The sequence below is a fragment of the Callorhinus ursinus genome, unplaced genomic scaffold, assembly GCF_003265705.2.
Source record: "Callorhinus ursinus isolate GAN/ISIS: 27379988/994484 unplaced genomic scaffold, GSC_fseal_2.0 scaffold11, whole genome shotgun sequence".
In the NCBI taxonomy this organism is placed as follows: domain Eukaryota; kingdom Metazoa; phylum Chordata; class Mammalia; order Carnivora; family Otariidae; genus Callorhinus; species Callorhinus ursinus.
In genome coordinates, this window is record NW_027397073.1 from 47,623,596 (window position 1) to 47,640,391 (window position 16,796).

Sequence of the window (16,796 nt, forward strand, 5' to 3'; positions counted from 1 at the left end):
AAAGGGAGACAGCCTTACCCTAGCTTGCAAGGTGAAATTAGGCGTTCATATCTGAAATCATCTTCATATTCAAACAGAGCTGAAAGAGCCATTAGTCGCTTCCAGAGAGAGTGGTGCTCCAGGCGACAGAAAGTTTCTGAAACAATTCCACTTCCTTGTAACGCTGGTTTGTCCAAAGCAGTGCAATGAAAGACCCCGCAGGTGGCCGCAGAGCTCCGAGGGCAGCATGGCATTCCAGAGAAGAACCCAGACTCGGTAACCTGGCCATCTGGGCTCAAACGCCAGCTCTGTAACTTCTCAGCCCTGGGATCTTAGATGAGCTAATCACTCTGACCTCTCTCTACACCTCCTCCCTGGGGAGTCCACCGTCTCCCTTCGCCCTGAACACCTGCTGATGATGCCAAAATCTGTTTCCCCAACCTGCCTCCCTTTGGAGCCCCAGGCCCCTGTGGGCCCCTCTGCCTTCCTTAAACCTCCACGTGGCATTCTCACAGCAGCTCGGACTTCATGCACCAAACTCAACTTCTTCTTCCTCTCCCATTAAACCAGTCCCCCTCGAGCTGCCCCCCCTCAGTTTCTGGTACCAAGAAGCCAAGTCACAAACCCAGGACTCATCTTTGACTCCCCTCCCCAACACATCCACATTCAGCAGCAATAAGTACTGCCTCGTTTATTTCTGAAATAAACCTTGAACCCTGGTTCCCCAGCCTGATCATGGCTCATCTCCCCATCTCCTGGGTAGCCAATGTGAAGTAACTGGACCTGGCGGCTCTGGGCTTCAAACCCATTGAGTGTCTCCCACGGCACTAAGAAGAAACGACAAACCCGTTCAGGAAGCCCGTAAGGCACAAGAAGCCTAGCCCATCTCTCCCCCTGACGCCATAATTCTCAGCCACACTGACCTTCTTGCATTTCTTCCCCCAAATGGGATCTTCCTAGCCACATGGCCTTGGAACACGTCATTGTTCCCTCTGCTGTCCTTAACTCTTTCCCATCCACTCCTCCCGTACTGGTAGCTTCTCTTCCAGCTGTTGAAGATACCTCCTTCAAGAAGCCTTCCTTGACTCTACCCAGTGGAAGCTGTTCTCCCTCCTCCATTAATCTCTTGCACAGCCCACGTTCTCTTCTTCCAGGGCACTTATCACATCTTATACCCATATTTGTACTTACTTACTTACTTCTCTTAATTGTCTGCATCCTGTCCAGAGCTCTTAAGTTCCCTGAGGGTGAGAACCAATGACATTTTGTTCAATCCCTTATGCCCAGCCCCCAGCAAATATGCTTACGCAATAGACATTCCTGAAAAAATGAGCCTAAGGAAAACAAATGTCAGGTACATGCCTCCCTTATGCGGCCTAAGTATCTGGAAGGACAGCAGGACATTAAGCAGCTGGCTATCTAAGCTAACAATATCTTGCTTTTAAAAGAACGTTAACCCACCCAGCAATCGTTAGAAGTGATTATCTAGATGATACAAATTTGCTTGCAAACGATTTATCACAATTTTTTTTTAGAGTCTTCCTGATACTTTACAAATGTGGTTCTTTTTTCACCTTAAATGAAAAAGAAAAAAGCAATTCACAAACACGTAAAGCATGATACCACTTAAAAAGTGAGTGCACACGTATGCAGGCACCAGCCCGTGCACAAGTCCTCAAACTGTGAGAGCAGAGTCTGTGTCCGTGGCCTGTGCCTGCTCTAGTCCCTGTCACAGAGCTCAGACCCCGACAAACAGGGCATGGACAGTGGAAGAAAAATGGAACCCCATCCTAGGAGTCACACCAAAGTGTTAGCAGTAACGGGATGACAGGTGATTGGATTCATGTTCTGTCGCTCATTTTGAACGCTTCAATGATTTAGATTTAGCTTTTCTGACACATAGATTCCCAAAAAGCATCAGTGAAGTGTTTTATCAGAAAGTGCAGAGGCGAAACGTAACGGATAAAGTGAGAGTTGGTTTTGGGTTGTTTTTCTCCCATTTTTCAAAGCAAAATTTTTATCACAGTCCACAGGCCAGTTGGTGTTTAGCAGGGCCTGCACCGGGATGGCTGGCTGGCCAGCTCAGATAGTGGAACAAGCAACTCTTGATCTCAGGGTTGGGCGTTCCAGCAGGTGTAGAGATTACTTAAAAATAAAATCTTTAAAAAAATAAAAAGAAGAAGAAGGGGCTTTCACCGACAAGGGAGTCTCAGGATGAAGACCTGACAGAACACAGGGCCCCTGCAAAGCATGTTTGGGGACCATCTGGGGAAATGCCTGGGAGCACATCCCCCCCAACCCTGGGCCCTCTGCTGACTGCAGACAAGAGATGGGCGGAAGTCCCTCTAGGAAGGGCCAACTGGACAGACCGGCCGCCACCGCAGCACTCAGGACAGCAAACAGCAGGGTGGCGTCCCCTACATGGTGCACCGTGTGCCTGGCCCCACGCCCGGGGCAGAGGGCTTGCAAAAGAAAACTGGAAGACGACTTTGCCTGTGTCTTTTCCCATGTCTCATTCAAGACTCTAGTAATCCATCACCAAAACCCCTATTTAAAAATCAACGCATCTTGAGGGGAAGAATGAAGGGGGGGAATCGGAATGGGAGACGAACCATGAGAGACGATGAATCCTGAGAAACAAACGGAGGGTTCTAGAGGGCAGGGGAGTGGGGGGATGGGTTGGCCTGGTGAGGGGTATTAAAGAGGGCACGTATTGAATGGAGCACTGGGTGTTATATACGCAAACAATGAATCATGGAACACTACATCAAAAAAACTAATGATGTGGGGCGCCTGGGTGGCTCAGTCGTTAAGCGTCTGCCTTCGGCTCAGGTCATGATCCCAGGGTCCTGGGATCAGGTCCCACATTGGGCTCCCTGCTCAGCGGGGAAGCCTGCTTCTCCCTCTCCCGCTCCCCCTACTTGTGTTCCCTCCCTCCCTGTGTCTCTCTCTGTCAAATAAATAAATAAAATCTTTAAAAAATAAAAAAACTAATGATGTAACGTATGGCGATTAACAACATAATAAAAAAAAAATCAACACATCTTTTTGGATTGGGAGAATTGCTCGGGAGATCTTCTCTTATTTAGGCAATTTCAAGGGAGCCACTGATTAAGAATTACCTTACAATTCTCCAGAGACATGAAAGAGTCCTACCTGCCATGCGAGAATATTTTAACTTGGCAATGAGTTAAAAAAAAAAAAAAGTTAAACCTTTGTCATTTTCTCTATCTAGATCTTTCGACGAAATGAAAAAAAAATTCAAATTCTGTGGAGAAAAATATAAAGAACCTCTGTAACACAGTAGACTAATTTTAATCTCGCTAGGAGCAACAACCTTTTGTCTGTGCATGTGTTTTAATTATTTATTTTTGAATTTAAACAGATGTCTTTTATAAACTCACACAGCCAGGATCATCTGACTGGAATCTATTTAGCAGTGTTATCTCACACCGTCGCCTCCAGGCTGAGTAAACACAGACTCTGAAGAAAGAATCACTTGTTCACTGATAAAAAAGTGTGTACAGTAGAAGAAACTATTCTAGGGTAAAAGGTCTACTTAAAATGTGTCACAAAACACTTGCTTATAGGAAAGGTGCCCTTTTCTCTTAATAGGAGTTTTCAAACAAGAGAACTCTATATTATAGTATGAGCTCGTATCATGAATGCAAGCAGGTGAGACAAAGCAAAGTTTACTATCAGATAGGACGCATAGGACTTCAGGTCTGCAATTTTTTGTAAGCAAATAACAGAAAGCACCCCCCCCCCAACCCAGGGCTGCAACGTTCCAAACCCTGTTTCCAGAGAGCAAAGAGGAATCACCTGCATTGCTCTCACAGTCCAGGGTCCTATGTCCTTGCTCCTAACGGAAGCATGTCCCAGAAAAGATGAATTTTGTTAGACCGGAGTCCGTGGGGGGGGGGGGGGCGCGCAGGGGAGCTGGGGGAAGGGGAGAAATGCAGAAAGTAACTTGACTGTCCCAAACTGGGGCTTCCAGAGAAAAGAGAAAGAACCGATTTTTTTCCAAATGACTACCACATCGTAATTGTACAGATGTGGAAATAAGATTCCATCCTTTGCAATTATCTTTCTGCCAGTGACACAAAAGGTATTACCAAGGAAATGGGTTGGCGGCCTGACGTCTGTTTGGAAAGGTATGGGTCTCACGTGTCCAGGGATGGCTTCCGTGTGGGGACCCTCCACACAATGTGGTATCCCCATCCGTGTGGGGCACACAACTGCCTCTTACTAACATCTCTACCAGATGCTGAGCAGCGGAAGGAGGGAGAGAAAAACCCTGGCAGTTTTAAATACACTTTAGTAGCCATAAAAATGGGAGATTTTAGGGTGACATGGAACCGCGCTCTTTATATGCCTTAAGCATGCTCAGCCTTGCGACATCTCATTCTTGTCTTCTCTTACTTGCGTGTTCCCAGGCAGGGAAGATTAAACCCAGCAGGTTGCCTGGCACCCAGCAGGTGCCCACTAATATTTGCTCATCTGATTAGCTGTCCACTCACCAAAAATGACACAGATGTGACAAAAGTCTGTTTAATTTGCAGACAAACTGGATAAATAAAGCTCTAAAACAGATTTTCCAGGTCTGAACTATGTCACCCAAATGGATCAAAAGGACTGGAAAATTGCAAAATCTCCTCTTGGCTCTGGGCCATGCAATTACAACCATATGTTACCATTTGCCTGATTTTGAGAGTCATCGTTGACTGACTCGACATGAATTTCCTGAGTACCTATCCTGCTAACCAATAATCATGGCTAACACACAGAGGGTTACCGTGTGCCGGGCATCGACCTAAGCACTCAATATGAATTAATTCACATAATTTTCACATTAACCCCACACAGTGTTAATACTATCTTTATTTTACAAATGAGGAAACCAAGAGTCAGAAAGGTTTTTCTTGACTTATGAAGTGCCCCAAGTCACACAGGTATTAAGTAGCAAAGCCAGGATCCAAACGGAGTCTGGCCTCAGAATTTATGCTCTTAGTCACAATGCTATGCCACCTTTATCTAATGAGATCATAGAGAAATTACTAGGAAGGTAACTTTTTAAACAGTATTAAAATAGGATGTCAGCAGGGGCGCCTGGGTGGCTCAGTCGTTAAGCGTCTTGCCTTCAGCTCAGGTCATGGTCCCAGGGTCCTGGGATCGAGTCCCACATCGGGCTCCCTGCTCCGCGGGAAGTCTGCTTCTCCCTCTCCCACTCCCCCTGCTTGTGTTCCCTCTCTCTCGCTGTGTCTCTCTGTCAAATAAATAAATAAAATCTTTAAAAAAAACACACACAAGACGATGTCCACATTCCAACTCTACTGTGTGAAGCACTTGTCCTATCTCTCACCTACGCCTGGCTGCCCAGCATGGTGCGAAGAAAACGGCATTCAGAGCCAGAAACTCAGATTCGGTTGGGATGCGGGGCCTCAGAGTCACATCAGCTCTCGAGTTCTAGGTTTCCTTTGTCAAAAAAACAAAGCCAGACCTTCCCCTATCAAGGATGTTATCAGGAATAAATATAAGAACAGGTGGGGCAGGCCTTTGTAAAACAGAAAACACCCCCCTTCCAAGACTCTTGAAAAGCCTCCAGGACACAGCACGCACTCAATAAATACCTGCAAAAAGGACGGTCGACTCTCCTTCTTTGCAGATTCCATAGCTGTGAATTCACTTACTTGCTAAAATCTATTTGTAACCCCCCAAATAAACACTTACCAGGCTTTTGCAGTCATTCATGGCCATGTGCACAGGCAGGGCAGGGAAAATTTTACAGCTGAGGTGACAAGGTGAGGCTCTGCCTTCCTGTCTCCGTTCTCATACCGTAAACAAGTGTCCCTTTCGATGCACTTTCAGCCCCACATCTTTTGCATTTTTGTTGGTGATTCTGCTGTTGAAAATGCACCCTCCCTTCCCCGGCAAAGAACTGAAGTGTTATTTAGTGTTAAGTGCAAGACGGCTGCAAGCTGCCCAAGGGAGAAACATGTGTATGAGAGAAGCTCCGTTCAGGTGTGAGTGACTGTGGGCTGTGAGTTCAGTGTTAATGAGTTAAGTATCTAGTAAGGTATCTTCACCCAGAAACACACAGAAAACAAGGTTATATATTGACTGACTGATGAAAATGTGAGCAGGGCTCACAGGAGCCCACCCCTGTCCCTCCCCTCGAGCGACGGGGCAGTGCTCCGGGTCTGCAGCTAACTCGGTGTTCACGGAGACTTGACGACTTCACGGAACAGGACTATTGCGTGACTCTTGAACAACACAGGTTTGAACTTTGCGGGGGGGGGTCTATTTATTTCTGATTTTTTTTTTTTTTTTTTTTACAGTACCGTGCTGAGAACTTATTTTCCACAAGTCTACGGCTTGTCCCCTGTAGGAAATGCCAAGGCCCATCTGGAGGCCACGAAGTGACCTCACTCCACTCCACTCCTGCAATCCTCCAACTACCCGGATCTGATATTCCTCTTTTCCAGACTCAGCCTCAGAGAGTGATTCTCACCAGAGTCGGACAGCATCCAAGGTGTGGAGCCAGAATTCAGACTCAGCCAGTCCCGTCATCCCAGCAACTCTCCAACAACTCAAAATGGGAAAATCAGCCTCTATTCTTACACAGCAGCACCTTTTAGAAAGCACTCGGGGAACATGGCAGAGGTGTCAGGCCATGCAGAATTCATTTTTATGAGTCATTCAAATGCCAGCAAGAAAAACAGCCTGTGATAAGGGAACACTGTTGAGTCCAAACCGAAGACCCAAAACTAAAAGCTATTTTTTTTTTTTTTAAACCATAGGGGAAAACGTACAAGCCACCCCATGAGCCTGGGGTCCTGCCACATGGAGACCACACAAGGCCAGCTACCCCAGATAGAAGTGCTCTTGTGCTTCTCCTCCGACCTGAGCTTGAAGGGAATGGAAATGCAACTCCTAGCTCTGGACCCAGTTACACAAGGCTGAGCTAGCTCCCAGCACAAGTGGGAGATGCCAATGTTAATAAAATGTCACCTCAATTACTTTTGCCAGGGTTATAAAAAGAAACTGGAGACTTCCTCCCTTGGGCATCTTCTGTTAATTGCCATTTATAAAAGTTCTGTTTGCTAGGCCTGGAATATGCATTATTTTTCCTTTGAAGACAAAAAAAGAAACTTCTAAAATATCAATCAGCATTCCAAATGGCAAAGTGATTTGTTTTCCAACTCACACTCTAGGATCAGCTCAGGAGTCTGTCTGAAACGCAGGCATCTGGTAACAATTTGTGACAATATAAAATCAAAGCTGAACTCCCGTGTAAATATTTTTTTTTTTTAGCCCAGATTTCACCAGCCTGCACGTATCTTATCCATTTCCTTATATTCCAGTCTTGACTTTTATTTTCCTGGCTCCAAAAGAACTAGAGTCATACATAACGAATGTCACACCTCTTAATAAGCTCTACAGGCTAAATCCTTTCCAGCTCGGGGAAATGCAGCTTGCAGGGAGGGTATATCCAGATTGGGCGACCAGATTGAAATATATCATTCCTATCTCTTCCAGTCAGCCTGGCCTCAATTATTCACTTGCCTTTGGAGCAAACAGGGCCGAACAGAAAAGTCTGCTGTAGTTACTCTATCTCCACATAGCTGCTCCCCACTGACACATCCAGAGTCAAACATGGGCTGAATCGGTAAATGACATCAACATCAGGGTATATTCTTAGACAGTAAAATTGTCAAACAGTACGAGTGTCAAGAAACACCCGGATTCTCAGAACATATCTTGCTCAGGAAGGGTCACAAAACTTGTTGGGTTAAAACGATGCACGTATCAAAGGCAATAAAGCACCGTAGCAGAAGTACGGTCTCACTGGGGAGACAGGATCCCTGCTCTGCTGAGCTCTACGTGACTTGGCGGGAAAAGTAAGTTCCCTACTTTACAGGGTGAGGTCTGCCCCTCCAAGATATGCAGAGCACCAGCACAGTATAAGGGGATGTAATAATCGCATCAGATATTTACCAAGAACTAACTATGTGCCAGGCACTGTGCTAAGAGCTCTACAGAAATCACTGGATTTAATCTTGGCAGTCATACCGTGAGATGTCTGATTATTACGGGCTGTTTCCATCCTCTTTATAGATGAGAGTGGACTTCCATGGGGATTACAGAATCTGCCCAAGGTCACACCCAGGAAATGGCAGATCTGGGATGTGAAGCGATTTCCATATGCCTCCAGAGCTCAGAATGTCAATGTTCTGTAAACATGTCGTTATGATGAAAAACCACCAATAAAACAAGAAAAAGATACAACTGTGCTGAAATATTAACACGGCATCGTGGCCTTACTCTGAGTCACGGGGCAAGTACGAAGTCACCCCGACCCTGAGTCCCTGTCTAGCTAGTGCAGCCGACCAATCTTGCAGATGGGCAAATGGTGGCTCCTTTTCCCCTGGAGAATGTAGCTTCACCCTCCATGTTCCAGATCACTGGGACTTCAGCACCTGGTAAAGAGCTGCAAATATGCGCAAGCTGAACTAGGAATTATTTGCAAAATCTTAGGATCTCACTCAAGGATATTTTTTTCTTTAATAAAAAGAGATGACAGGTCTTTATCTGAAATTAAGTGAACAAAATCTGACTTAGGGTATTTTTTTTTTAATTGATATGCTCAACATTTACCTTAAAAGGTAATTATTAGAATTTTTAGGCCAAAGAACTTGGGAATGAGCATAAAACTTGAGATCATCTCTAAGCAGAAATATCCTTCTCCACGTCGGAAGAAAAAGGAAAATGTATGCATCTTCACTCAAAAAGTTCCTTCTGGGGCGCCTGGGTGGCTCAGCTGGTTGAGCGACTGCCTTCGGCTCAGGTCATGATCCTGGAGTCCCAGGATCGAGTCCCACATCGGGCTCCCTGCTCAGCGGGGAGTCTGCTTCTCCCTCTGACCCTCTTCCCTCTTGTGCTATCTCTCATTCTCTCTCTCTAATGAATAAATAAAATCTTAAAAAAAAAAAAAAAAGTTCCTTCTGACCCTACAGATAGGCCACCTCAAACTAACTGGGAATTTTGTAAAAGCATAAGCTGGGGGGTGGTGCGGAGAGAGTGAGAAGAAAGAGAGTCACCTCCGGGTCTACAGTTTTTCTTTTTTTAAAGATTTATTTATTGAGAGACAGCGAGAGAGAGCACGAGCAGGGGGAAGGGTAGAGGCAGAGGGAGAAGCAGACTCCCCGCTGAGCAGGGAACCCGACACGGGAGGCTCGATCCCAGGGTCCTGGGATCATGATCTGAGCCAAAGGCAGATGCTCAACTGACTGAGCCACCCAGGCGTCCCTACAATTTTTTTCAACCTCACACATTGGATCATGCCCCTGCCCTCCTCCCTATCCCAGGGACAGCACTGCCATCCCATCAGTCCTCACACTAGAAACCTGGGCTTTTCCCTGGATGCCCCCATCTCGCTCACCCTCCACAGCCGATTCATCTCCAAGTCCTCAACCCCTGTGGACCCCTGCCCACTCCTCCCCACCCCCATCACCACCGCCCTCACGTGAGTGGCGGCCACTTCCTTTCCTCCCCGGCCCCCAGCAGCGGACCTCTGCCTCCCACCTGCGGCTCCCTTCATCTCCTCTTCTTCCACATTGCGGTGGCACATCATTTCCAAACCGGAATTTTGGAAATGATTCCCCCCAGATGGAAACCCTCTGATGGCTTCTGGAGCACTCTCCCGGTGACAGTCAACATCCCCAGCGTGGCCCTGAGTTCACCCACTCTCCTCACTCTCCGTGCCCCGGACGCCACCCTTCGTCTGCTTCCTCCAGGGCTCCCAGGCTGGCCCTGTGGTCTGCTTCAGTGCTCCGCACCCCGCTAACTGCTCACCCTTCAGACCTTAGTTCGGCGGGCACCCCCAGGAGCCAGCCTTCCCCCCCACAGCTGGGTCCGACCCACTGTGGCACTTATGCCAGGCTGCAACAGGACCAAGGAACTCCAGACTGCAACACGCACCACAGCAGCGGTCTTACACTTGATGGGGGGTTATCCAGGTCTCTCGCCAACTGGAGGTAAGCTCCATGACAAGAGGGACCACCAAGTCCCCCATAAGTTCTGTCAGTTCTAGTCCATCTGGAGTCCGTCACCCCCTCGCCATCTCCACCCTGAGGCCAGGCCACCATGTCTCTTGGCAGGATACTTGCCTGGAGGCAAGGGGTTCACAAATGTCTCCCCACATCCATGCCTGCCCTCCTTCGATCCACTTGCCACACAGATGTCAGTGGGCCCTTCAAAGAGAAGCCAGAGCACCGCTCCCCTCTGTGGCTCTCCCACGGCTTCCAGCTGCAGCTGCAAGACAGTGGGCACTGCCCACTGCGTTCTACAAGGCTTGGTGGATTACAGCCCCTGCCCAACTCTGGGGCCTGAGCTCCCTCCAGCCCTGCATTCACCATGGTCCAACTACCCCCGCCTTCTTTTTCTTCCTTAAACACATCAACCACCATGTTTCCATCCCAGGGCCCCGGGACACATGGTTCCTGATGCCTGAAACACATGTCCCATCTTAAGTGGCTAATCACTTTCTCATTTAGAAAAACCTTTCCCAGCCATGATGTTTAAGGGATGCTTACAGACCTCAACGACTCCCTCCAGAGCACTCTTCAGAATTTGCTTGATGTAGTTTTTTATGGTTGCTCTTTTTTTTGCCCATCTCCACGCCAGAGACTAAAACCTAGCTATGAGGGCAGGGGCCCCCATCTCTCTGGCGCCCCACGGTACCCCCAGTCCTTGGCACATGGCAGAATGCTTCCAACACACCTGCTGGAATACTCGAACAAACTGCTGAGATCTGCAAATAGAGGGAACTGTGAAATGCCAAAGGAGGCAGGGAAGACTAACTGAAAGGGCCCCTCAGAGCCAGAGTCTGGAAACTCACCAGAGAGATGGGGGGGAGGCACAGAAAAGGAAGATGAGCCTAAAGCAGTCATGTGGAACCTCCAACCTGAATGCCCTGGGCCCTCGGCAGAGCCCCACATCCGGAGAGAACTTCCACTGATTCACCCTCGATAAACGTGTTGAAGCAAAATAAAAATATGTCATATAACACCAGACACTGTTTACATCTTCCAGAAGATGCAATAAAGCTTGAGACACAACAGGCTTTGTCCACAGCGACAACGCTGTTCCCAAACTTGCATGGACCCCAGATAAACTTCAAGGGCCTTCAGGGACAGATGGCTAGTCCCCACCTCCAGAATTCTGGATTCAGCCTGGCTGGGGTGTGGCCTGGAAAACTGCATTTCTAATGAGTTCCTAGGTGATGCTCGTGTTCCTGCTCCAGGGACCACATTCTGAGAATGACTGGTCTACAGCTATGACAAAGAACTGAGCAAAAACAGAAGTGTTCACCAGAGAGTTTAGGTCCCCCCCCCCCCACATTCCACAGTACCCCAGCCACCTATAGACACACTTTCAGGCTGTGCATTGGGATTTCTGTCCTTTCCCACCGGCCAGGATGAGGAAGGCTGGTCCACACGGGCGGAGAACCGGATCCAAGTCGAATACTGAGACACCACCATGCGTGTGTTTCCCTAGGGAAATACATTAACACAAACTGGGTGGCTTCAAAAAAACAGAAATTTATTCTCTCAGTTCAGGAGACTAGATGTCCAAAATCTGGGTGTCGGCAGGGTTGGTTCCTTCTGCTTCTTCCTTGCTTCTTCCAGTTTCTGGTTCTTGCTGGCAATTCTTTGGCTCATAGATGCATTGCTCATTCTCTGTCTCCATCTTCCCTGGTGTTCTCCTCTCGGTCTCTTGTGTGTTCACATGGCCTTCTTATGAAAACACCAGCCCCTGGCTTCGGGGCCTACCCTCCTCCAGTAGGTCTTAACTAATTACAGCTGCAAAGACCCTATTTCCAAACAACGTCAACATTCTGGGGCTCCAGGTGGACCTGAATGTTGGGGGACATGATTCGACCCAGTACACACCTCAAGGGCTGCAGAGGTGGGTGACCCAAGGGACTTCAGAGATGACAGGTAGTGCTGCCACTGAGGGACATGCCCTCAATCCATGTCACGATGACAAGCTAGTGTCATATGTCTGTGATGGTCAGAGGCCCTGGTGCTGCCTCTGTGCTCAGGCCCCCACCTTCCTCTGGGACCCCTCAGCCAGCTTCATCACCGATATCCTCACCTCATGGAGAAAGTTTCCAGCCTCCATGAACCTCCGGACACTCTTCCTAAAATTCTGCATGTGTAAAAGTAGAGGAACTCCCTAAAAGTGAAAGATTCTGGACACACACAAGTTCATCCTTTCTGAATGTATAATGAGGATGCCCAAACGGTGAAAAACGTAAGGCAGGCACTCCTGGGGTCATCCTCCTCCATCTGACCTGCCTCCAGCTGTTGGAAATCCAGCTCTGCTCACACTGCCCCTTCCCTCCATGCTCTGAAACGAAACTCACGTCCACAATTCAGCACCCAGTGTACTGAGCCATCGTGCGCTTGCAGGCCCAGCTCCAGGGCCCTCTGCGAGAGAGCTGCCCGCGCCCACGGCAGCAACAGCGAGCCTGACCTCTCTTGCTACCCAGGAGCCCAGCCGCCTTGGGTTCTACTTCTCTCCTGGAAGGCAGGTGCTGGCCCCACTGATCTGTGAACAGTGAAGCCACTTGACTGTGCACACTGAGGCGTGTGAACAACCCGGCACACGGAGGGGTGTGGGTTGCCGCCAACCCAACACCAAGCCATCCTGGGAGCCCTGGACTCTAACTCTGCTCAAAGAGAAGAGGTGAGGGCCACATGCAAAAGGACCTCTGAACAGTGAGGACGACAAGTCACCAGAGTAGCATACAATGGACTCCATGGTCATGACCACATGGGCTCGAGGGGTGCCCCAAGGTCCCTCACCTTCTTGGGGATATCCTGCTTAGAAAAGGCAGCTGGGCAGGCAACACACAGACCACAGAACGAGGGCTGTGGCTTCTGCAAAGGGAGGGAGCAAAGGTGCATCTTCTAGAATTTTCTTTGGGGGCAGCAGTCCCACATGTGCCCCAGGCAGCATCTTCCACATGCCTATGTGTGGGCCAGACCAGCTGTCGCCCTCAACCTCACCACTTTGCAGTTCCAAGGGGACAATGCTGAACATGTGAATTCAGCCTTCCTTGCTTCCCGTCCCTGAGACCTTTATTTTGGCAACGGAAATCGTCAAGACTCCAGTGTAAATAGAGGCAAAACACAGGGCCTAACGGAAGGGGTATTGTTTTCCTTCACCACTCTGATTTTACTTTACTACTATTTATGAAATTAAAACTATGCAGCAAATTATCTGTTCAGTGTACCATAGCATGAGCTCCAACCAAGGCAAACAACCCCGCACCAGATGATCTTAGCAGATCCCGTCAAGTTTCTCAACAGATGGTGTAAGGCGCAGGGCAATTTGGAGTGGACTTCACAGCTATTATCTGACCGATCAACTACCAAGGGCCAAACCTCCGCAAGGTGCTTCATGCTGCATTCTTAGTTTAGGGCTTGCAATACTCCGGAAAGGCAGGCACTCTCTTCTCCATTCTACAGATGAGGATGCTGAGGTTCAGAGGGGTTAACTGAGGTGCCCCAAAGTGCAGTACGTGGCAGAGCCTTCCAACTCCAAAGCTGGTCTTCCCAGTCTTGAATCTGTTCACCCAATTAGCTGAGGAGGAGGCTGAGCAGTCAGGGGCAGGGACCCAGGAACCAGCACCAAACACTGACTTTGGAGCAAGATGTTACTGAGGAAATTTTCCACAACCAGGCTTCTTGGGCCTGACCCAGAGCTTATCACATGAAAATCAGCATCCCGCCTGCTGAGAGGCACTGGCCGGCCAAAACTATGGCACAATATTTCTTTGTACTTCAACATACTGGATACAAAATTCCGGCTCTGTCACACCCATAGTTCATGACCATGGACCTCTTTGTTCTTCATAGTCTGGACTTCCTAATCGATAAAATGGCTAGCACACTGCCTTTTTGAGATGACTTGATGAAATAATCTATACGAAAACATTCTGTAAACTGTAGAGCCCCAAAGAAGCAAAGAGAACTTGTATCATCAGATGTTTTGTTTTGCGATGGCTAAATCGAGTCCCTCAATTACTACCCACACGTGACCATGGTCGTCTGTCATCTTCCTTCTTCGCTATTCCCCCTCCAAAACAACCTTTATTCAACTCATTAAATACCTAATGAGAACCACCTTTCAACACTGGATCACCCATTTGTCCCCTGGTGCGCCAATGCCTGTCCTTAGGCAAAACTGCAGACATGGCCTGCCCTCTAGTTCCTGACATTCTCCAGCCCGTTTCCTAAGACCATCACAGCAGACATTGGGTTGTAAGTGTTGGTTTTATAAAATCATTGGGGGGGGGGGGCTGCGTGGGTGGCTCATTGTTTAAGCATCTGCCTTCGGCTCAGGTCGTGATCCCAGAGTCCTGGGATCGAGCCCCGCATCGGGCTCCCTGCTCGGCGGGAAGCCTGCTTCTCCCTCTCCCACTCCCCCTGCTTGTGCTCCTGCTCTCACTCTCTCTCTCTGTCAAATAAATAAATAAAAAATCTTTAAAAAAAATTTAAAAAAAAGTAAAATAAAATAAAATCATTGGGTTAATGAGTAAAGTGCTTTAAAATAAAAATCCATGTGCTAGGCATCTTTGGCACTCTCAATATTTTACTGATCTCTTCTTGAATGCTTCGTCATCTATCACGGAGTTGAGCTTAAGTATAAGTACACCCTGGCCTTTAAATCAAGCACAGGACCGGGCTCTCTCACACATACACATATTATCCCATTATTCCAAGTCCTAAACTTCTGGCATTTGCATGTGCTGCTTTACGAGCTTTTTAGTCTTTGTAACTAAATGTGCAGCAATAAACTCCAAACCGCATTAACGATAACCCTGTTAAATATAAACTAGTGTGCAATTATCCAAAATGCTAACACAAACAAAAAGGGGGAAAAAAAGCCCAGGAAACTGATTGAGTATATGTTCTTGGAGGCCTTTAAAAACCAAACAAAAATAAAAATACAACATCACATAGTCTGTAAAAGAGAATAATGGCTAATACTTTTGTGATTCCTACACATAATACTAAACGGTCTGCTTGAGCTCCACAGTGTCTGTGCAAAGCTTGGTTCTTAAATTGCACGTAGGCTGAAACTTGAGGGGGTCCGATCTTTTTTTGTGGTGGAAAGTAAGTGGTGGTGACCTTTGGGGAAATTCACATTACGTGAAGTAGCTGATTCTTATAAAAAACGCTCTGGTTTTCACCACTCTTCTCCTAATGGTGACATTGTGCATAGCCCCCCAAGGGCAGAATGGAACCAAATGATGTGTCGGTAAACCAGCTCTCTAGAGGGGAAAAAAAGAGGAATCGCTGACTTGTAAAGTTGACTGATTCCTGGGGTGTAAATATTCCCATCAGGATTGATTTCAGGCTATCAACGAGCTCAGATTCCCCCACTGGTTGTCTCTAATCCCGTCTGTAGGAGCCAGCTACCTACCACACACCGGGTCTAGCAGAAACCCGCTTAGAAGGCAGAGAAACCAGAGTTCAAATCCCAGCTCTAGATCCCAGCTGGGCCTTCGGCAAGTTTCCTTTACCCCTCCAAATTGTAGCTCTAAGATGGCTGGCATCCCCGCTCCACAGGATTGCTGCATAAATGAAAAATGATACACGTAAAGCACACAGGAGGGGCTCCTAGGTGGCTCAGTCGTTAAGCGTCTGCCTTCGGCTCAGGTCATGATCCCGGAGTCCTGGGATGGAGCCCCGCATCGGGCTCCCTGCTCCGCGGGAAGCCTGCTTCTCCCTCTCCCACTCCCCCTGCTTGTGTTCGCATTCTCACTGTGTCTCTATCAAATAAATAAGTAAAATATTTAAAATAAATAAATAAATAAAGCACACAGGCTGTTGAAAGGCACTCAGAACTCCATACACATTCCCTCCCCTCTCTGGGGAAGGGGAGAGGCAGACAGGGGTGAAGTGGGCCAGATGGGGGTACAACTTACATCACCTGCCTCACCCTCACGATGGGGACAGAAACATGCAAGTGGGGAGGGGAGGTTCCTTATTGCACAACTGAGGAAGGAGGTGGCGGGGAGGCTGTTTTACCAAATAAAGGGTGGGGGGTGACCGCTGCATGAAAATAAAAGACCTAAAAGGCTGGAAGGGGGTATCAGGATTATTGGGGGACTTTGAGGACCAAGGGGCCCCACAGATTTTTAAGCAGTTGGCAGTGTGTTGGGATCAAATTTCCCTACTAACCGTCAGGGAATGTGGGTTTTGCTCGGTTCTGTGGCTGCTCTACAGAGGGAGCTGCTCCACTTTGCTGAGAACCAGCCCCAGATCATCACCAACCAGCCCCCAAGGGGCCCAAGAACCAGAGAGGGGTCGGGGCCAGTATGCACAGATGCACCAGGAAGGAAGAAAGTTAAGGCTGGGATGGGGCGCCTGGGTGGCTCAGTTGGTTAGGTGGCTGCCTTCGGCTCAGGTCATGGTCCCAACGTCCTGGGATTGAGCCCCGCATCGGGCTCCCTGCTCTGCAGGAAGCCTGCTTCTCCCTCTCCCACTCCCCCTGCTTGTGTTCCCTCTCTCGCTGTGTCTCTCTCTGTCAAATAAATAAATAAAATCTTTAAAAAAAAAAAAAAAAGGAAGTTAAGGCTGGGAGAAGGTGCTCAGTGCCAAACAGGAGGGCTCTGCGGGGTGACGGGTCAGAAGGAAGGGGCATCTGGTGGGAGGGGAGTGGGGACCCTTCCCACGGAGAAGCCTGGGGTGCCCTGTGGAAAGCCAGCACAGCATGGACATGACGGGCAGCGAGGGGGG

General features: G+C 48.3%; 1 protein-coding gene across 4 annotated transcripts in view; it reads right to left on the minus strand.

Moving 5' to 3' along the window:
* The window catches only part of CABLES1 (Cdk5 and Abl enzyme substrate 1), a 110,598-nt gene that overhangs the window by 85,556 nt on the left and 8,246 nt on the right, over positions 1 to 16,796 (minus strand). The window contains exon 1 of one of the 4 annotated variants that reach the window (XM_073898413.1): positions 19 to 107. The exons of the other annotated variants lie outside the window; for them this stretch is intronic. Within the exon in view, the coding sequence (XP_073754514.1) occupies positions 19 to 92 (74 nt within the window). The 5' untranslated portion in view covers positions 93 to 107. Of the gene's footprint in view, positions 1 to 18; positions 108 to 16,796 lie in introns of those variants that run through there. 4 annotated transcript variants of the gene reach the window in all.